Source organism: Symphodus melops (assembly GCF_947650265.1).
Source record: "Symphodus melops genome assembly, chromosome: 6".
Lineage (NCBI taxonomy): Eukaryota > Metazoa > Chordata > Actinopteri > Labriformes > Labridae > Symphodus > Symphodus melops.
The window spans coordinates 29,123,970-29,143,969 of NC_136696.1; the positions used below are offsets into that span (position 1 = coordinate 29,123,970).

The window sequence follows — 20,000 nt, forward strand, 5'->3', positions numbered from 1 at the left end:
TAACGGGACTTTTTCCGATGATGGTCGTAGGTCCTCTTACGAGATTCCCTGCAGAGAGAGAAACGTTAAATGGGATTCAGTTTGCTCACCTGATGATCACCTGACACTGCTGGACTCACCTTGAGGTCTGATACTCTGACTGAAGACGACAGGTGAGCGGGTCTGAATGCTCTGAGCACCTGCTCTGGTCACAGCCTGCACGTCCACAGATGACACAACATTTCATTAAATCAAAGAAAGTTCACTTTGATCTTTCCTATCTAAACTTGATTGCAGAGAGAGAGGACTCGTACCAGAGTGTTGGTGAGCGGTGGGTTCAGTCGGACTGTGCTGCTGGCCGGGCTGATGGGTAGGCGGGGTCTTATGGCGGTAGTGGTGACGGAGCCAGGGGCAGAAAGGGGGGGTGCTGATGTGCTTGGGGTCACCAGGGATTGTTGACTGCTGAGCAGAGACTGACGGAGAGCAGGGAGACTTTTCTGTGGATTAAAGAAAATAATAATTTAAATAGAGTTAATTTATCAAACAAAACAAATACTCTGTTTAAATATATTCATGAATGAGCAAAATTATATCTGATCAAAAGAATACAAATTATCATCGTACAAACAACAAAACAGTAGATGTAGAGCTAACAGTAGAGCTAACAGTAGATGTAGAGCTAACAGTAGATGTAGCGCTAACAGTAGAGCTAACAGTAGATGTAGAGCTAACAGCAGAGCTAACAGTAGATGTAGAGCTATCAGCAGAGCTAACAGTAGATGTAGAGCTAACAGCAGAGCTAACAGTTGATGTAGAGCTAACAGCAGATGAAGAGATAACAGTAGAGCTAACAGTAGGTGTAGAGCTAACAGTAGAGCTAACAGTAGGTGTAGAACTAACAGTTGATGTAGAGCTAACAGTCAATGTAGAGCTAACAGTTGATATAGAGCTAACAGTAGACGTAGAGCTAACAGCAGAGCTAACAGCAGAGCTAACAGCAGATGTAGAGCTAACAGTAGGTGTAGAGCTAACAGTTGACATAGAGCTAACAGTAGATGTATGGCTAACAGTAGATGTAGAGCTAACAGTTGACATAGCGCTAACAGTAGATGTATGGCTAACAGTAGATGTAGAGCTAACAGTAGGCGTAGAGCTAACAGTAGATGTAGAGCTAACAGTAGATGTAGAGTTAACAGTAGATGTATGGCTAACAGTAGATGTAGAGTTAACAGTAGATGTATGGCTAACAGTAGATGTAGAGTTAAGAGTAGGCGTAGAGCTAACAGTAGATGTAGAGCTAACAGTAGATGTAGAGCTAACAGTAGATGTAGAGTGAACAGTAGAGTTAACAGTAGATGTAGAGTTAACAGTAGATGTAGAGTTAAGAGTAGGCGTAGAGCTAACAGTAGATGTAGAGCTAACAGTAGATGTAGAGCTAACAGTAGATGTATGGCTAACAGTAAATGTAGAGCTAACAGTAGATGTATGGCTAACAGTAAATGTAGAGTGAACAGTAGAGCTAACAGTAAATGTAGAGTGAACAGTAGAGCTAACAGTAGATGTAGAGTGAACAGTAGAGCTAACAGTAGATGTAGAGTTAACAGTAGATGTAGAGTTAAGAGTAGGCGTAGAGCTAACAGTAGATGTAGAGCTAACAGTAGATGTATGGCTAACAGTAAATGTAGAGTGAACAGTAGAGCTAACAGTAGATGTAGAGTTAAGAGTAGGCGTAGAGCTAACAGTAGATGTAGAGCTAACAGTAGATGTAGAGTGAACAGTAGAGCTAACAGTAGATGTAGAGTGAACAGTAGAGCTAACAGTAGATGTAGAGTGAACAGTAGAGCTAACAGTAAATGTAGAACTAACAGTCAGTGGCTGAGTTGTAAGGATGTTTGTACCTTGAGGAAGGGGATGAGGTAGGGCTGTGGGGAGGACTTGAGCTCTGCCTGCAGCCGAGTGGTGAACTCCTCAGGCTCGATCTTTGCATCCTGTAAACATATACACCAGTTTCACTCCAGTTAGGCCCAAAGCAGGGTTAGGGTTGGTCTGTGCCGGGACTTGAACCAGCGACCCAAGTCCCTAAACACTGGGCTGCTGCCACCTCAGTGGTACCAGTGTGAGTGGGCCCTGAGACCCCAGTAAAATACCCATGAAAATCCCATTAAACATCAGTTAGACTCCAGTGACATTGATAATGCTCCCATTAAAACAAGTGACAATCCCAAAACTCATCTCTTCTGGACAACGGTTTCCCTCGAGTTAGATTAAATTCAGACCCCAGTTAGAACCCAATCCAATGCTGATTAGACCTGAAGAAACCCCCACCGACCCTCTATCGGAATTATTGCTAGATACAAATTAAGTACAAAAATCAAATAACGATCCAATTACCATCTCCTCACTCCCATGTTTACTAGATCCTGGTTTTGGTCCCTCTTAGACCCCAGTATAACCCCAGTAAAGACTCATGAATGAAGCAGCTCACCAGCAGGTCCTGCACCAGGGCCTTCACATTCTTGGAGGTATCTGGGGAGGGGGAGTTGTGAGATGCCAGCTTGATGAGCGTGGCGAGAAAGTTTTTGCATTTCTTCACGTTTTCTTGCATTTCCTGTTTGTAACGACACAATCAGTCAGTTTGTGTTCACGCCGGCGTTACAGTCCTCACGTCCATCTCTGGTCACACTTACAAATATAAACATACATAAATAAATAATATATTGCATAAATATACATTGGATCCAACCTGTGACACCACTGTGACTCTGTTAGCTGGCGTGGTGGTAGTGGCGGGCGGTGTGCTGGTATGGGGGGTAGTAGGGACTCCAGCTGGCTTGGCCGTAGGCGTCCCCCCTGCTGTTATCACGGTCTGGGCCTTCTGAGGGGGGGTCATCTTCACTGACACCGCAGCACCACCAGGAGCCACCGTGATGGCCTTCTGGGAAACGACAAACGCCATCAAGCACGGAAACGTTTAATTAAATGTCCAATTAAAACAGTTTGTTTGTTCATTAAACAGTCAATGCTGTTCATCACTCCAACAGCTGCTCGGACGATGAGGAACAGCTGGTTGCCCCAGCAGTGCAGATATCTGCTCTGATTGGATAAACGTGTGTGCAGGTGAGAGTATGAAACAGAAAGCACTCACCTGAACTGTGGTGGTGGAGGGAGACTGAACCATTCTGGTCTGAGCAGGGGTGGCTAAACGAACCGTCTGAGGAACCTGCAGACAACAAAGAAGAAAAACTATTAGCTACGCAGACAGCAGGTAAACAGACTGTAACGTCTGCAGCAGGTAAACAGGCTGTAACGTCTGCAGCAGGTAAACAGGCTGTAACGTCTGCAGCAGGTAAACAGGCTGTAACGTCTGCAGCAGGTAAACAGGCTGTAACGTCTGCAGCAGGTAAACAGGCTGTAACGTCTGCAGCAGGTAAACAGGCTGTAACGTCTGCAGCAGGTAAACAGGCTGTAACGTCTGCAGCAGGTAAACAGGCTGTAACGTCTGCAGCAGGTAAACAGACTGTAACGTCTGCAGCAGGTAAACAGGCTGTAACGTCTGCAGCAGGTAAACAGACTGTAACGCCTGCAGCAGGTAAACATACTGTAACGTCTGCAGCAGGTAAACAGGCTGTAACGTCTGCAGCAGGTAAACAGACTGTAACGTCTGCAGCAGGTAAACGGGCTGTAACGTCTGCAGCAGGTAAACAGACTGTAACGTCTGCAGCAGGTAAACAGACTGTAATGTCTGCAGCAGGTAAACGGGCTGTAACGTCTGCAGCAGGTAAACGGGCTGTAACGTCTGCAGCAGGTAAACAGGCTGTAACGTCTGCAGCAGGTAAACAGGCTGTAACGTCTGCAGCAGGTAAACAGGCTGTAACGCCTGCAGCAGGTAAACAGACTGTAACGTCTGCAGCAGGTAAACAGGCTGTAACGTCTGCAGCAGGTAAACAGGCTGTAACGTCTGCAGCAGGTAAACAGACTGTAACGTCTGCAGCAGGTAAACAGACTGTAACGCCTGCAGCAGGTAAACAGGCTGTAACGTCTGCAGCAGGTAAACAGACTGTAACGTCTGCAGCAGGTAAACAGGCTGTAACGTCTGCAGCAGGTAAACAGGCTGTAACGTCTGCAGCAGGTAAACAGGCTGTAACGTCTGCAGCAGGTAGACAGGCTGTAACGTCTGCAGCAGGTAAACAGGCTGTAACGTCTGCAGCAGGTAAACAGGCTGTAACGTCTGCAGCAGGTAAACAGACTGTAACGTCTGCAGCAGGTAAACAGACTGTAACGTCTGCAGCAGGTAAACAGACTGTAACGTCTGCAGCAGGTAAACAGACTGTAACGTCTGCAGCAGGTAAACAGGCTGTAACGTCTGCAGCAGGTAGACAGGCTGTAACGTCTGCAGCAGGTAAACAGGCTGTAACGTCTGCAGCAGGTAAACAGACTGTAACGTCTGCAGCAGGTAAACAGGCTGTAACGTCTGCAGCAGGTAAACAGGCTGTAACGTCTGCAGCAGGTAAACAAACTGTAACGTCTGCAGCAGGTAAACAGGCTGTAACGTCTGCAGCAGGTAAACAGGCTGTAACGTCTGCAGCAGGTAAACAGACTGTAACGTCTGCAGCAGGTAAACAAACTGTAACGTCTGCAGCAGGTAAACAGGCTGTAACGTCTGCAGCAGGTAAACAAACTGTAACGTCTGCAGCAGGTAAACAGGCTGTAACGTCTGCAGCAGGTAAACAGACTGTAACGTCTGCAGCAGGTAAACAGACTGTAACGTCTGCAGCAGGTAAACAGACTGTAACGTCTGCAGCAGGTAAACAGACTGTAGTGTGTGTGCATGTCCTAAGTGTGTGACATTGTTACATAAAGGAGCTCTCCAGAGAAAGACCACAAAGCTAAACACTGCAGTCCTCTGATTGGTTGAAAGAATGGTCACTTCCTGTGTTAGGTGGTGGGCGTGTTTAAAGCATTGATTGTTAGCGTGTGTATTTGTCCTCGCTGCTCACAGCCTTCTCTGAAACAAAGCTGGATTGAGTTCTTGTAATAAAGAGTCACATGACAGTGACAGAGGAGATGACCTGCTGGATGTCTCCAGCGTTGGTTTGGTTTATGTAACGTTTTTCTCCTTTGTTGAATTTATTAGTTAGCTGTTAGCAGCTAGCTGTTAGCTTCTATCATGTGATGCTATTACGTAGCGGCTATCGGCACCCGGCTTACACGCCGCCTACCAAATAGGGCACAGGTGGCTGTGGAAACACAAACGGGATCGGGCTTAATCAAACCAAACCGAACCAAACTGTACTGATCCGTACCGGACCTGTGTGGAAACGGGGCTTTAGACCCCTTGTGAGACCATGTGGACCAGTTGGTCCTGGGTTTCCTCCTAATGCGAGACAATGCTGGACCTCATGTGTCTGCAGTGACTCAGCAGTTCCTGTAAGATGAAGGCATTGATGCTGTGGACCGACCCGCCCGTTCCCCAGACATTATGTCTCCATCCACCAACGCCACCATGCACCACAGACTGTCCAGGTCTGGGAGGAGATCCCTCAGGAGACCATCCTCCACCTCATCAGGAGCATGGCCAGGTGTTGTAGGGAGGTCACACAGGCAGGTGGAGGCCACACACACTACTGAGCCTCATTCTGACATCAAAGTGGGATCTGCCTGGAGTTTGTTTTTAAATCTAGACCTTCATTGGTTCATACAGGAGATTTACATTCATCATGTTTGTGTGGTTCTGTTGTAAAGAACAAAGTATTTAATAAGAACACTTCAGTGGTTCAGATCCAGGATGTGTTATTTGAGTGAGTATAAAAACCACCTGGATGAAGCAGCACCAACAACTCTTAAAGGTCAAAGCAGCTGCTTGGTTGGAGACATCAGACCCTCCTCAGCTGAAGTGCTCAGTAACTTACAGAACACTTCAGAAGGCTGCTGCTCCACATCGTGAGCAGAACCTGCCGGCAGACGGGCTCGGACTCACCGTGGAGGCGGTGGAAACTCGGATGGTGGTCGCAGCGGTTGGCGTGGTTGCTCTCTGTGTGATATTGGCGACCGCCTGGCTCTGCTGCGTCTTTGCCTGGGCCTGAGCCAAGACCTGCTGAGGGACCATCACCAGCTGGCCGGTCTCCGTCCGGACCAGAACCATACCTTAGGAGGAGACAGTTATCAGGGTCTGCAGAGTTCAGGTCAAAGTTATTTTAAAGCTCGACGGGATCAAAAGTTCTCTCACCTGGAGGCATGGTGAACCCGGGAGGCAGCTGGATGGTGGTCTGCTGCTGAGGCCGGACTGCTATCTGGGGCTGAGGGGCCGCCGCTCTGGTGGTAGCCACCAACCCGGGCCTCTGCTGCTGGATGGAGGTGGCCCCCACAGCAGCAAGCGGGGGTCTTACCAAGGCCACGGTGGGCGGGGCCACTCCATTCACGGCGGTCTTCATGCCCCCGGGAGCCAGACTGGTCCCAGTCTGGGTCTGACTGATGGGGGACTGGGCGGTGGAAGAGGGGGTGCTGGTCAGGATGACGGCGCTCCCAGAGGCGGGCTGTGTGGGCAGCAGTACCTTGGTGTGCAGAGGGGCGGTGCTGTGGTTCAGGACCTGAGGCGAGGGGGCACCCGGGACCACCAGAGGGGCTCCTTTGGGGTCCACTCCGTTCTGGGTCACTGGGCCAGTGTGTCTCTGCAGGGGTCCACCGGGGGTCACTGCTGAGGTCTAAGGTCACAAGAGATTAAACATGTTAAAGATAGTCCGTCCCTCCAGCCAATGAGAGCGCAGCAGGTGAGTTTAGGATACAGCTCAGTGATTGGAGGAGATTCAGCGAGAGGAGAAAGCTGCTTCTCAAACCGGGCTGAACCTTGAGATGGACCGCAGGAAGCGTGAACACGTGAAGAAGACCTGAACGTCAGGCAGGCTGTGACCTCACTCAGTGGGCGGAGCTTCACCAAATTAACAGATCAACACAAACTGAACATCTTTCACTGAGTCGCCCAATGGGACGTCAGCCTTCCCAGAGTACCCGAGTTCTTGTTCTGACCCGAGTAGGAACTCATGAGCAAGGCATTTCTACTGACGCCATAAAACTGTTCGTCCAATCAGAGCTCGCGGCTCCCCCATTTACTAACCCACGGTGAGCACAGTCTGCACACCTACCTGAAAGACTCTTTACGAACTGGGGGGGACAGGGGACAGGGGGACGGGGGGACAGGGGACGGGGGGAGTCTGCAGACGGCCCTGCTCATGTTTGTCCACTTCAGGCTTCGTAACACAAACAGAAACATGTGACACATTCTGAAGGGGGGGAGACAGACCTGAAGGGGGGGGGGGACAGACCTGAAGGGGGGGGGACAGACAGACCTGAGGGTGTCCGGGGAACCCGGGCTGGGAGGCCATGGGAGTGATGATCGTGGACCCCCCTGGGTTGACAGTGCTGATAACAGACCCGGTCCCGGCCGCCGGGGGGGCTGCGGGGGAGGTTTTAACCGCTCCGGGACTGCCGTTCAAACTTTGTACTCCAGGAGACGAGGTCCGGATCGCCTCCCCCGGGGGGCCGGTGGCGGTGCACGGACCCGGGACCGCCGCTCGGGGAAAGCTAGCAGCCACGGACGGGGTGCTCAAAGTTCCGGGTCCCGGTGTGGGTGGGGCGGCGGGAGTCCCGGTCCCGGCAGACACAGAGGAGGTAGAGGAGGGGAGAGGTTTACCCGGATCCGGGTCTTTCTGATGCCCTTGTTGCGGATCCACAGACCCCGGTGGCTCGCGCACTTTCCCTGAGAAGTGTGTCACGTGCGGCGGAGCTGCGTCCCGTTTCCCGTCCGAGTAAGACCCCCCGGAAGTCTTCGGGTCCCCCAGCTGGGACTCCAGAGAGCCGACCAGGTCGCTGACTGCTTTCTCGTCCACCTCAGTGAAGAGCATGTCCTCCAGTGGGTCGGAGGCTCCCGCCATCTTTGATCTTACACCGTTGTGCAAATCGTATTTTAGAATGTACGCATGCGCGGAGGATCTGTGTTGTTTTGGAGCATAGAACTAGAAGAACTAGATTATCCCAGCGAGCTGGTGGACAGCTGAAACGCTCTTATTAGAGTTTATAGTGTAAAGTTAACTTCTTTAAACATCTTCACAAACATGACTTTTTATCTGATGATGAGAAAACAGAATCCTGCAGTGATCCTGAACCGAACCCAGAACTATTCAATAAAGTTCAGTCTAAGTCTATTTCAACCACCTGCAAAGTGTCCGCTCATTTTATTTATAATAAGAGTCTATTTTAATACACAGGTTTCATTTGTTGTTTATTCTGTGTCCTACGGGGGGGGGGGGAGCCGTCCCATGTCCTTTATCATTCTCCTAGCAGCGGGGGGTCTCAGACTGTCGGGGTCTCTGACTGTCAGACCCCCCCCCCCCCCCCCCCCCCCCCTCTCCACGACCCGGTCTCTGGATAAACCTTAAACACGTTCACTAATTGTTGCACAGAAAGTTGACTTTGAGGACTTGAAATCGCAGCTGAAGAAAACAAACATCTGTTTCTGTTCTATCTTGCACAGATCTAGATCTCCTGGCCGAACGTAATCGCGCGATACTTTGAGTTCCCGTTAGCCCCCGCGCTTAGTGCCTGTGGATGGAGGATGAGGTAGCCATGTTGTAGCTGGTAAGTAAGAAGCACTCAGAGGATTTATATAGACCCGGTTCCGTACTGACCGTCCGTCCTGCCCTCTGATCCGGCGGAGACCCCCCCAGCAGTCACCATGAGCGGCGGGACTCCTTACCTGGGCAGTAAGATCAGCCTGATCTCGAAGGCCGAGATCCGGTACGAAGGGATCCTGTACACGATCGACACCGAGAACTCCACGGTGGCTCTGGCGAAAGGTAAGCTAATGCTAACGGAGCTAGCCTGGACCTGTCGGAACCATCTCGTATAGGTGTTCAACCCCTCACCTGAACTCTATGACGTCATACAGGTGCATACAGTCCAATGCTAACTGTTAGCAAACAACACGTCACTCCACGAGAGCTTCAAATTAAAAGTTTAATCTTAAGATTAATTCTGTTAACATCACTTCCTCTAAAGACTCTTAATAACTGGCCTTTATTTTGAAATTAACCAACCTTTATTATTAATATAAGCTTTTATTCTGACACGAACCAGCCTTTATTTTGAAATTAACCAACCTTCATTATTAATATAAGCTTTTATTCTGACACGAACCAGCCTTTATTTTGAAATTAACCAACCTTCATTATTAATATAAGCTTTTATTCTGACACGAACCAGCCTTTATTTTGAAATTAAGCTGCCTTTGTTTTGAAATATCCAGTCTTTATTTTGATATTAACAGGCCAGGACTTTATTTTGAATTTAACCAGCTTTTATTTTGATATTACTAGGCCTTTATTTTGAAATTAACTAGCTTTTATTTTGATATTAACAGGCCTTTATTTTGAAATTAACCAGCCTTCAGGGCCGAAAAGCGCCCGCCGTGATTTAAGTCAAGAACGTGAATTTTAGTAAACTCTGTTTTATTGTGAAGGGGATCGTTATTTGGTTAGCCAATGAGAAAGGAAACCAGGAAGTCAGCGTAGCTTCTGTCTGTGATTCAACCTGCGGTTTGCGTCCTCTCCGACAGTCCGCTCGTTCGGTACCGAGGACCGGCCCACGGACCGGCCCATCCCCCCTCGAGACGACACTTTTGAGTACATCATCTTCAGAGGCAGCGACATCAAAGACCTGACGGTGTGCGAGCCGCCGAAGCCGACCTGCTCGCTGCCTCAGGACCCGGCCATCGTCCAGGTAAACTCAGGTGTGATGGTCACAGAGAAAGTGTTGGCGGCGCAGGTAGCCTTAAACTCCTCCTCCTCCTCCTCAGTCGTCCATGAGCTCCAGCTCCTCGTCTTCTGCTGCAGCCGCTCCCACTCCGTTCCAGTCTGCTGGTTCCTACGGCCTCTTCAACCGAGCTCCTGCTCCCGCCTACAACCAGTTCACCGCCAGCCCACTGGTGTCACCCCAGTTTGGACCAGTTGGTGTTGGTAAGCACACGGCAGGTATGCGGCCCATTCTATGTAGATCTAGGGGGGGGGCAGGGGGTCCAGGGTCGGGTCTTGTTGCTGCTGGTGAGCCGCTCACTGACAGGTCTCTCTTCAGGTCGCAGCAGCCCCGGTCTGGACCCTTTGAGGAAGAGTCCCACCCTGGACCAGGTGATCCAGACGGCTTCATCGGCGCCCGCTGTCGCCCCCTCTGCTCCAGCCCCTGGCCTGGGGCGCAGGAGCCCCGCCCATGCCCGCACGGCGCCCTCCACCACGGGCCAGGGCGGGCAGAAGGTGCAGCAGGACGGCGTGGACTCAAGGAGGGGCGAGACCGTCAGGGGAGGCCGCAGCAGCTGGTCTGCACCCCGAACCATCTCCGCCTCTCACATGAGTGCTCCAGCTGCTGGGGCCCCCCCCTCTGTGTTCAGCCACACAGGTGAGACCTCAGCAGGTGTTCCTCTGTCAGGTGTTCCTCTGTCAGGTGTTCTTCTCTCAGGTGTTCCTCTGTCAGGTGTTCCTCTGTCAGGTGTTCTTCTCTCAGGTGTTCCTCTGTCAGGTGTTCTTCTCTCAGGTGTTCTTCTCTCAGGTGTTCTTCTCTCAGGTGTTCTTCTCTCAGGTGTTCCTCTGTCAGGTGTTCCTCTGTCAGGTGTTCTTCTCTCAGGTGTTCCTCTGTCAGGTGTTCTTCTGTCAGGTGTTCTTCTCTCAGGTGTTCCTCTGTCAGGTGTTCCTCTGTCAGGTGTTCTTCTCTCAGGTGTTCCTCTGTCAGGTGTTCCTCTGTCAGGTGTTCCTCTGTCAGGTGTTCTTCTCTCAGGTGTTCCTCTGTCAGGTGTTCTTCTCTCAGGTGTTCTTCTGTCAGGTGTTCTTCTGTCAGGTGTTCCTCTCTCAGGTGTTCTTCTGTCAGGTGTTCCTCTGTCAGGTGTTCCTCTGTCAGGTGTTCTTCTCTCAGGTGTTCCTCTGTCAGGTGTTCTTCTCTCAGGTGTTCTTCTGTCAGGTGTTCTTCTGTCAGGTGTTCTTCTGTCAGGTGTTCTTCTGTCAGGTGTTCTTCTGTCAGGTGTTCTTCTCTCAGGTGTTCCTCTGTCAGGTGTTCTTCTGTCAGGTGTTCTTCTCTCAGGTGTTCTTCTGTCAGGTGTTCTTCTCTCAGGTGTTCCTCTCTCAGGTGTTCTTCTGTCAGGTGTTCTTCTCTCAGGTGTTCTTCTGTCAGGTGTTCTTCTCTCAGGTGTTCCTCTGTCAGGTGTTCTTCTCTCAGGTGTTCTTCTGTCAGGTGTTCTTCTCTCAGGTGTTCTTCTGTCAGGTGTTCTTCTCTCAGGTGTTCCTCTGTCAGGTGTTCCTCTCTCAGGTGTTCTTCTGTCAGGTGTTCCTCTGTCAGGTGTTCTTCTGTCAGGTGTTCTTCTGTCAGGTGTTCCTCTGTCAGGTGTTCTTCTGTCAGGTGTTCTTCTGTCAGGTGTTCTTCTGTCAGGTGTTCCTCTGTCAGGTGTTCTTCTCTCAGGTGTTCTTCTGTCAGGTGTTCTTCTGTCAGGTGTTCCTCTGTCAGGTGTTCCTCTGTCAGGTGTTCTTCTGTCAGGTGTTCCTCTGTCAGGTGTTCTTCTGTCAGGTGTTCTTCTCTCAGGTGTTCTTCTGTCAGGTGTTCCTCTCTCAGGTGTTCTTCTGTCAGGTGTTCTTCTGTCAGGTGTTCCTCTCTCAGGTGTTCTTCTCTCAGGTGTTCTTCTGTGAGGTGTTCTTCTGTCAGGTGTTCTTCTGTCAGGTGTTCTTCTCTCAGGTGTTCCTCTCTCAGGTGTTCTTCTGTCAGGTGTTCTTCTGTCAGGTGTTCTTCTCTCAGGTGTTCCTCTGTCAGGTGTTCTTCTCTCAGGTGTTCCTCTGTCAGGTGTTCTTCTGTGAGGTGTTCTTCTGTCAGGTGTTCTTCTCTCAGGTGTTCCTCTGTCAGGTGTTCTTCTCTCAGGTGTTCTTCTGTCAGGTGTTCCTCTGTCAGGTGTTCTTCTCTCAGGTGTTCTTCTGTCAGGTGTTCTTCTGTCAGGTGTTCTTCTCTCAGGTGTTCTTCTGTCAGGTGTTCCTCTGTCAGGTGTTCTTCTGTGAGGTGTTCTTCTGTCAGGTGTTCTTCTCTCAGGTGTTCTTCTCTCAGGTGTTCCTCTGTCAGGTGTTCTTCTGTCAGGTGTTCTTCTGTCAGGTGTTCTTCTCTCAGGTGTTCTTCTCTCAGGTGTTCTTCTCTCAGGTGTTCCTCTGTCAGGTGTTCTTCTCTCAGGTGTTCCTCTGTCAGGTGTTCTTCTCTCAGGTGTTCCTCTGTCAGGTGTTCCTCTGTCAGGTGTTCTTCTCTCAGGTGTTCCTCTCTCAGGTGTTCCTCTGTCAGGTGTTCTTCTGTCAGGTGTTCCTCTGTCAGGTGTTCCTCTGTCAGGTGTTCCTCTGTCAGGTGTTCTTCTCTCAGGTGTTCTTCTGTCAGGTGTTCCTCTGTCAGGTGTTCTTCTGTCAGGTGTTCCTCTGTCAGGTGTTCCTCTCTCAGGTGTTCCTCTGTCAGGTGTTCTTCTCTCAGGTGTTCCTCTGTCAGGTGTTCTTCTGTCAGGTGTTCTTCTGTCAGGTGTTCTTCTCTCAGGTGTTCTTCTGTCAGGTGTTCCTCTGTCAGGTGTTCCTCTCTCAGGTGTTCCTCTCTCAGGTGTTCGACGTGTTGATGTTTGGGGTTTTTTTATCGTCCTCTAGCGGCTCAGGGAGCGCCAGCCAACCGGCGTGGGCGAGGCAGCGGTTACCGTGGCAGAGGACGCTTTAACGTTCGCCGAGACGGACCAATGAAGTTCGAGAAGGACTTTGACTTCGAGAGCGCCAACGCTCAGTTCAACAAGGAGGAGATCGACAAAGAGTTCCAGAGCAAGCTGAAGCTCAAAGGTAAGTTCACCTCGCCGCGGCGCCGCTGTGGGACGACTCGCCGAGTCTCTGAACAGACGAGACGCCACGGTCACGTCACAGCAGGTGTGCGTGCATCGCGGCGATGAGAGGAAAACACCTCGTGTGATGTCACAATCATAAAACTCCACTTCCTGTTGGCAGACACCTTTCAAAACAAACGCACGTCACGTGCCGCGCCGGTATTCTCCGTTATCAAAACAAACGCCATTCAGCGTTAAACTAAGGCGAGTGCTTCTCTTTGGTCCCCTCAGACGAGAAGCCGGAGAAGGCGGTGAACGGCGAGGAGAAAGGAGACTCAGCGGTTGAAACTCAGAACAGCGAGGGGAACGCTGAAGACGAGGGCGACCCGCTCGGACCCAACTGCTACTACGACAAGTCCAAGTCCTTCTTCGACAACATCTCGTGTGACGACACCAGGTAGGGCGCCGCCGCGTGAGCTCAGCCTGGCGGTGAATGTTCGCTCGCCGTTTGTCATGACTTCATGTTTCCACCGTTTGTCTTTCAGGAAAGCCAACGAGAAGTCAGGAGGCTCCGTGTTCCCGAGGTGAGTGGCGAGCGCCGACTGACCGCGTGGTTAGAGAGCGTGGAGGAGAAATAGCTTGAAAACACGGGGCGCCATGCTAACCTCGATGGTTCGCGAGGCGTTCTCCGTGATGTCATCGTTAAACAGCGACCTCCTGTGACGCTCTTCCTCCTCTTCCCGCAGGGAGCGGAGGCAGACCTGGGCGGAGGAGAGGAGGATGAACGCCGAGACGTTCGGTATCCCTCTCCGTCAGGGCCGAGGGCGTGGAGGTTACCGCGGGCGGGGAGGGATGGGCTTCCGTGGAGGGCGGGGTCGCTCGGCCAGCCGAGGGTCCTTCGGGCCGCCACAAGGGGTCGGCGGCTACAGAGGAGGATACAGAGGAAACCAGGCGGGACGAGAGTTCGCCGACCTTTCAGCGTACAGGGTAAGACATCTGAAGGTCACGGTGCAGGTCCGTCACGCCGTCACGTCTCAGAACGCTGACGGCGTGTTTGATTTATAGCGTCCTGACACCTGTCGGATATATCCCACCTGTCGCACACATTCACACACGCTGAGCGGAAACAGAAGGAGACGTTTGGAGTCCAGCTGTGAGCTGTGATTGGTCGGTCTGGTCACATGTTTACTTTAATCCCACTCTGTTTGTGTTTTGTTCCAGAAGGACAACAAAGTGGCGGCGTAGAGTGACTGGACCGAAGCTTCTGCCCCCGGGTGGAAACTTCTTTACGCTTCCCAGGAAAACCGGAAGTTTGGGTTGCTATTTGTTGACTACAATGATGAAGATTGTCCACTAGTTGTATATTTGTCACCAGCACTGAGGGCGCCACGAACACGCCGACGAAGACGAGATCTCTTCACCATAACGTGACGAAGGCTGCAAAGAATCGAGTGTAAATGTCTTTTTGTTTCTGGGATGTTTTTGTTTTCCATGTTGATTTTCCTGAACCCGTTCTGATCCTGCTCTGTTGGCGTCCACGTCACACTTAGCTTTATTTAGGGGGCGGAGCCACGAGGGCTCCGGCTCACCTTTCTAACGTGTGTTTTTCTACTCTCTCACGTCGACTGCTCACTTTCACGTTCTCTTCGTTTCTGTCCTCACTGCGTCACGTTTCAGCTTAAGTGTAGCTGCAGGTCCGTGAAGCTGCTGCGCCGCAGGTCTGTGAAGCTGCTGCACTGTTGCCGTGGCGGGTCTGTGAAGCTGCTGCGCCGCAGGTCTGTGAAGCTGCTGCGCCGTCGTGGTGGCAGGTCCGTGGAGCTGCTGCGCCGTCTGTGCGGCAGGTCCGTGAAGCTGCTGCGCCGTCTGTGCCGCAGGTCCGTGGAGCTGCTGCGCCGCAGGTCTGTGAAGCTGCTGCGCCGTCGTGGTGGCAGGTCCGTGGAGCTGCTGCGCCGTCGGTGCGGCAGGTCCGTGGAGCTGCTGCGCCGTCGTGGCGGCAGGTCCGTGAAGCTGCTGCGCCGTCTGTGCGGCAGGTCCGTGAAGCTGCTGCGCCGTCGTGGTGGCAGGTCCGTGAAGCTGCTGCGCCGCAGGTCCGTGAAGCTGCTGCACTGTCGGTGCGGCAGGTCCGTGAAGCTGCTGCGCCGTCTGTGCCGCAGGTCCGTGAAGCTGCTGCGCCGTCGTGGTGGCAGGTCCGTGGAGCTGCTGCGCCGCAGGTCCGTGGAGCTGCTGCGCCGTCTGTGCCGCAGGTCCGTGGAGCTGCTGTGCCGCAGGTCTGTGGAGCTGCTGCACCGTCTGTGCCGCAGGTCCGTGGAGCTGCTGCGCCGTCTGTGCCGCAGGTCCGTGGAGCTGCTGCACCGTCGTGGCGGCAGGTCTGTGGAGCTGCTGCGCCGTCAGTGCCGCAGGTCCGTGGAGCTGCTGCACCGTCGGTGCCGCAGGTCTGTGGAGCTGCTGCGCCGTCAGTGCCGCAGGTCCGTGGAGCTGCTGCACCGTCGTGGCGGCAGGTCTGTGGAGCTGCTGCACCGTCTGTGCCGCAGGTCCGTGGAGCTGCTGTGCCGCAGGTCCGTGGAGCTGCTGCACCGTCGGTGCCGCAGGTCTGTGGAGCTGCTGCGCCGTCAGTGCCGCAGGTCCGTGGAGCTGCTGCACCGTCGTGGCGGCAGGTCCGTGAAGCTGCTGCGCCGTCTGTGCCGCAGGTCCGTGATGCGTCTAAACTAGCGTTGTCATAGAAACACACGGAGCAGGCAGGTTTGTTTCATCAGAACAGAAAGACGTGTTTTTATATTTCTCTGCTGAGCTGTTAAACAAACGTTGATATTTGTCAGAAGACGACAAACAAACATCAAAGCCTGAAAGTGATTTCAGAGATCTGGTCGTCCTGCAGACCTCAGCGCCTGATTGGCTGCTGCAGGTGACCCTCCTGACTCACTTCAGTCTTTGATGCTTGAAACGTTTCCTTTGATCTTTCTTGACCGACACCTGACGGCCCTCAGCTCGGCGCCGCCCTCCACCCGCCATGATTTAAGTACTTCTAGACGAGCACTTTGAGAAGTCGTTATGATGAAATAAACATATTTATTGGCTCTGATCGGACGTTTGTCTCCACGTTTTTCCTCAGGTAAAAAAAAGTTATGAAAACGTCTGAACGGCTCTGACGGCAGAATTTAACCCTTCGTGGTGGAGCGACGTGCTGACACGTGATGAGTCGGCGTTTATGATGCGAGTATTGGACTCTTTCACAGACCATGAAGCGTCTCTTCGTGTCCTCGCTGTTTTAAACGTTGGCGTCCAGTGCGGCTCGTTTCTCTTCTGAGATTAAATTCATCTCATTAGTTTTGTTTTTTCTCCGTCAGACATTTTGAACGAAACGCTCGTAGGTCTCGACTCTGGCGTGGAACACGGCGGTAACTTTCAGAACCAGCCGTGTGTGAAGTCTGATGAGAGTCCATGTGCTGCGACTGGTGTCGTCTACACCGCGTGGCGCCCGTGGTGGTCAGTCGATGCAGGTTTGTTGATGCAATAAGAGAAAGGAGCAGCGTCGGTGGTTTGAGCGTCAGCGGGTGGATAAACGGCGAGCTGAGGCCGGTCGGGGTTTAGCTTCTTCCTGTAACAACCTGTGGAGTCACACGTCCTCTGTGGACCTCGAGGGTTTCTACTGACGGCAAATAATAAACTGTTGTTCATTAAGCTCCGCCTCTCTCTCTCTCTGTGTGTGTGTGTGTGTGTGTGTGTGTGTGTGTGTGTGTGTGTGTGTGTGTGTGTGTGTGTGTGTGTGTGTGTGTGTGTGTGTGTGTGTGTGTGTGTGTGTGTGTGTGTGTGTGTGTGTGTGTGTGTGTGTGTGTGTCACACCTCACACTAACACACTGTACGGGGGGAATGTTTTGATGACTCAGCAGTTTTGATTGGATGAAGGATCAGAGTTATTCACAATAAGGCGTGTAGCTGAGCTGATTGACAGGTGGGCGCCGTGTAACGGTTTGTCAAGAGGCTTAAAACCCGCCTCAGCTCTCAGCCTGTCGTTAGCTTGACTCAAAGTTAGCCTGAGACAGCATTTCCAGCACGGAGACCGCCATCCATGGGACTCCAGCGCCCCCTGCAGGGACACACGGGGACTCCAGCGCCCCCTGCAGGGACACACGGGGGACTCCAGCGCCCCCTGCAGGGACACACGGGGACTCCAGCGCCCCCTGCAGGGACACACGGGGACTCCAGCACCCCCTGCAGGGACACACGGGGGACTCCAGCGCCCCCTGCAGGGACACACAGGGGACTCCAGCGCCCCCTGCAGGGACACACGGGGGACTCCAGCGCCCCCTGCAGGGACACACAGGGGACTCCAGCACCCCCTGCAGGGACACACGGGGGACTCCAGCGCCCCCTGCAGGGACACACGGGGGACTCCAGCGCCCCCTGCAGGGACACACGGGGGGACATAACTCAGGACTCAAACATTCATATTGACATATTGGATGGTTACAGTCAGGTCTGTTATTTTGGCACTGATCGGCCTCCATACTCGCATATATAATATAATGGCCGGATTCTATAACTGAGCTTCGGGTCTGTGTGGCATTAATTTGCCTCCATAGATCAAGTACGTGCAGAGTACAGTGGGCGGGGTTTAAACTGAGGGGCAGGGTCGGTGCTCATTGGTTTAGCCTGGTGTCACCACCCCCCCCCGCCCCCTCCCGTCAGCTGTGGATCAACTCCGTCCGGCTTCATCTCCTCCGGAGCTCCTCACAGGGACCAGACCTCCTCAGCAACATAGACCCGGGACCAGGACCAGGACCAGACTCACCTCCATCATGGCGCTCACCAACGATCCCAACTACAAGAAGCTGGAGCAGTGGTACCGGGACCATGCGGGAAGCCTGAACATGCGGGACCTGTTCGAGTCCGACAAGGACAGATTCAGCAAGTTCAGGTAGGAGGGCACGTACAGGGGGGGGGGAGGAGGGGCGTGAAGCCGACACAGAGCCACTGAAAGCGGACACATATCAGACACTGAGTCCCTCTGAGGCTGGAGCTCAGGTGTTAGCACACCTGTCTCTGTGAGCTACAAGGTCACATCTCAGATCCGCGGTCATTTCCGGCCGTCAGACGCTCCCGGGTCTGACGTGCTCACCTGTCCTCACCTGAGAGAGAACCCGTCCCCCTGCTGGATCCCAGTCTGTCCTCTACAGACCAGAGACAGGCCTCACTCAGACTTCAGTCCCCCAGCTAGCCAAGACTAGCTGGCGTGCTAACGTCACAGCATCCATTATCGGACACAGTGCAGCATTTCTGGTCACATTCAACCGGAAGCTGATGTTTTATATTTCCATTAAACATCTGATGAGTAAATTTATTTAAATTATAATTCTGCTGCTACCTTCACGTGCTCCTCGGAAACGTTGTACTTCCCAGCTTCAGGTGTGGATGCTGTCAGGTAAAGCTGCTTCATGAGCTCTGAGGTGGTTTAAAGGACTCTTTATATTATTATATTAAATATGAGCAATAATAAAAGAGTCATATCTACAAACATCACGTGATGATGACGTCATATTAGTTTAATTAGCTCACCCCGTTTCACTCCTGTGTAAACATGAAGCCTGTTAGAGTTTCATATTTCCGAGCACTACCTGAAGGCAGCACGGACGGCCAACCTGTTTAATGATGAAGTGCAGCTCCGTGTCCTGATCACATGATCTGTTGTATCGATTTATTAACTGATCACATCGATAAAAACACATCGATGCTGATGTTAACACAGACATGATGGGGGGGGGGGCTCTGCAAGGATGATCAATAAAAACACAAATAACTATAAATAACTACTGACACACCCCCATGACGGAGGCAGTAATTGTCTGTGGGTTTGAATCCCTGTGCCCCCCCCCCCCCCCCCTCAAACAGCACGACGCTGCAGACGGACGATGGAGAGATCCTGATCGACTATTCCAAAAACCTGATCAACCAGGAAGTCATGTCCATGCTGCTCGCTATGGTAACACACACACGCACGCACGCACGCACGCACGCACACACGCACGCACGCATACCTGTCTCTCTTAACACACACACTTAGCGCTTTAGCTGTCATTTCATACTGACACGGTTTATACAGGTGTGTTCAGGTGCAGACAGGTGTGTTCAGGTGCAGACAGGTGTGTTCAGGTGCAGACAGGTGTGTTCAGGTGCAGACAGGTGTGTTCAGGTGCAGACAGGTGTATACAGGTGTGTTCAGGTTCAGACAGGTGTGTTCAGGTGCAGACAGGTGTGTTCAGGTTCAGACAGGTGTGTTCAGGTGCAGACAGGTGTGTTCAGGTTCAGACAGGTGTATACAGGTGTGTTCAGGTGCAGACAGGTGTGTTCAGGTTCAGATAGGTGTGTTCAGGTTCAGATAGGTGTATACAGGTGTGTTCAGGTGCAGACAGGTGTGTTCAGGTTCAGACAGGTGTGTTCAGGTGCAGACAGGTGTGTTCAGGTTCAGACAGGTGTGTTCAGGTGCAGACAGGTGTGTTCAGGTTCAGACAGGTGTGTTCAGGTTCAGATAGGTGTGTTCAGGTTCAGACAGGTGTGTTCAGGTTCAGATAGGTGTGTTCAGGTTCAGATAGGTGTGTTCAGGTTCAGATAGGTGTGTTCAGGTGTGTTCAGGTTCAGATAGGTGTGTTCAGGTGTGTTCAGGTTCAGATAGGTGTGTTCAGGTGTGTTCAGGTTCAGATAGGTGTGTTCAGGTGTGTTCAGGTTCAGATAGGTGCATACAGGTGTGTTCAGGTTCAGATAGGTGCAGACAGGTGTGTTCAGGTTCAGATAGGTGTATACAGGTGTGTTCAGGTTCAGATAGGTGTGTTCAGGTGCATACAGGTGTGTTCAGGTTCAGACAGGTGTGTTCAGGTGCAGACAGGTGTGTTCAGGTGCATACAGGTGTGTTCAGGTGCAGACAGGTGTGTTCAGGTTCAGACAGGTGTGTTCAGGTTCAGATAGGTGCAGACAGGTGTGTTCAGGTTCAGATAGGTGTGTTCAGGTGCAGACAGGTGTGTTCAGGTTCAGATAGGTGTGTTCAGGTTCAGACAGGTGTGTTCAGGTTCAGATAGGTGTGTTCAGGTGCAGACAGGTGTGTTCAGGTTCAGATAGGTGTGTTCAGGTGCAGACAGGTGTGTTCAGGTTCAGATAGGTGTGTTCAGGTTCAGATAGG

The 20,000-nt window shown here is 52.0% G+C and overlaps 3 protein-coding genes across 29 annotated transcripts in view; 2 read left to right on the forward strand and 1 right to left on the reverse strand.

Moving 5' to 3' along the window:
• The window catches only part of LOC306825422 (transcription initiation factor TFIID subunit 4-like), a 14,060-nt gene extending 5,919 nt beyond the window's left edge, over positions 1–8,141 (reverse strand). Inside the window, exons 1-10 of one of the 2 annotated variants that reach the window (XM_079346155.1) lie at positions 7,323–8,141; positions 6,206–6,680; positions 5,957–6,123; positions 3,125–3,199; positions 2,723–2,911; positions 2,465–2,587; positions 1,878–1,967; positions 294–476; positions 120–195; positions 1–48 (exon numbers count right to left, since the gene is read on the reverse strand). The exon at positions 1–48 is cut by the window's left edge and continues 58 nt beyond it. In XM_079346155.1, the coding sequence (XP_079202281.1) occupies positions 1–48; positions 120–195; positions 294–476; positions 1,878–1,967; positions 2,465–2,587; positions 2,723–2,911; positions 3,125–3,199; positions 5,957–6,123; positions 6,206–6,680; positions 7,323–7,907 (2,011 nt within the window). In that variant the 5' untranslated portion in view covers positions 7,908–8,141. Of the gene's footprint in view, positions 49–119; positions 196–293; positions 477–1,877; positions 1,968–2,464; positions 2,588–2,722; positions 2,915–3,124; positions 3,200–5,956; positions 6,124–6,205; positions 6,681–7,322 lie in introns of both variants that reach the window. The other variant, XM_079346154.1, reaches the window with a different exon arrangement.
• Positions 8,142–8,421: 280 nt separating this feature from the next.
• lsm14aa (LSM14A mRNA processing body assembly factor a) lies at positions 8,422–16,510 on the forward strand. 26 transcript variants are annotated; one of them, XM_079346178.1, is made up of 13 exons: positions 8,425–8,828; positions 9,587–9,750; positions 9,827–10,001; positions 10,102–10,434; positions 12,669–12,851; positions 13,124–13,289; positions 13,378–13,416; positions 13,579–13,819; positions 14,054–14,526; positions 14,608–14,706; positions 14,764–15,018; positions 15,199–15,453; positions 15,487–16,510. In XM_079346178.1, the coding sequence occupies exons 1-9, from the start codon at positions 8,708–8,710 to the stop codon at positions 14,075–14,077; spliced, it is 1,446 nt and encodes a 481-aa protein (XP_079202304.1). In that variant the 5' UTR covers positions 8,425–8,707; the 3' UTR covers positions 14,078–14,526; positions 14,608–14,706; positions 14,764–15,018; positions 15,199–15,453; positions 15,487–16,510. The 26 variants fall into 26 exon arrangements, with proteins under 26 accessions (XP_079202300.1, XP_079202304.1, XP_079202286.1 ...); XM_079346160.1 differs by lacking the exon at positions 15,199–15,453 and having other exon boundaries at positions 14,764–14,796; positions 14,830–15,042; positions 15,520–16,510; XM_079346164.1 differs by lacking the exon at positions 15,199–15,453 and having other exon boundaries at positions 14,764–14,796; positions 14,863–14,919; positions 15,520–16,510.
• A 972-nt stretch (positions 16,511–17,482) lies between these two features.
• gpia (glucose-6-phosphate isomerase a) overlaps positions 17,483–20,000 on the forward strand; it is a 14,789-nt gene continuing 12,271 nt past the window's right edge. The window contains exons 1-2 of the mRNA XM_079345682.1: positions 17,483–17,747; positions 18,719–18,809. Of these exons, the coding sequence (XP_079201808.1) occupies positions 17,629–17,747; positions 18,719–18,809 (210 nt within the window). The 5' untranslated portion in view covers positions 17,483–17,628. The remainder of the gene's footprint in view (positions 17,748–18,718; positions 18,810–20,000) is intronic.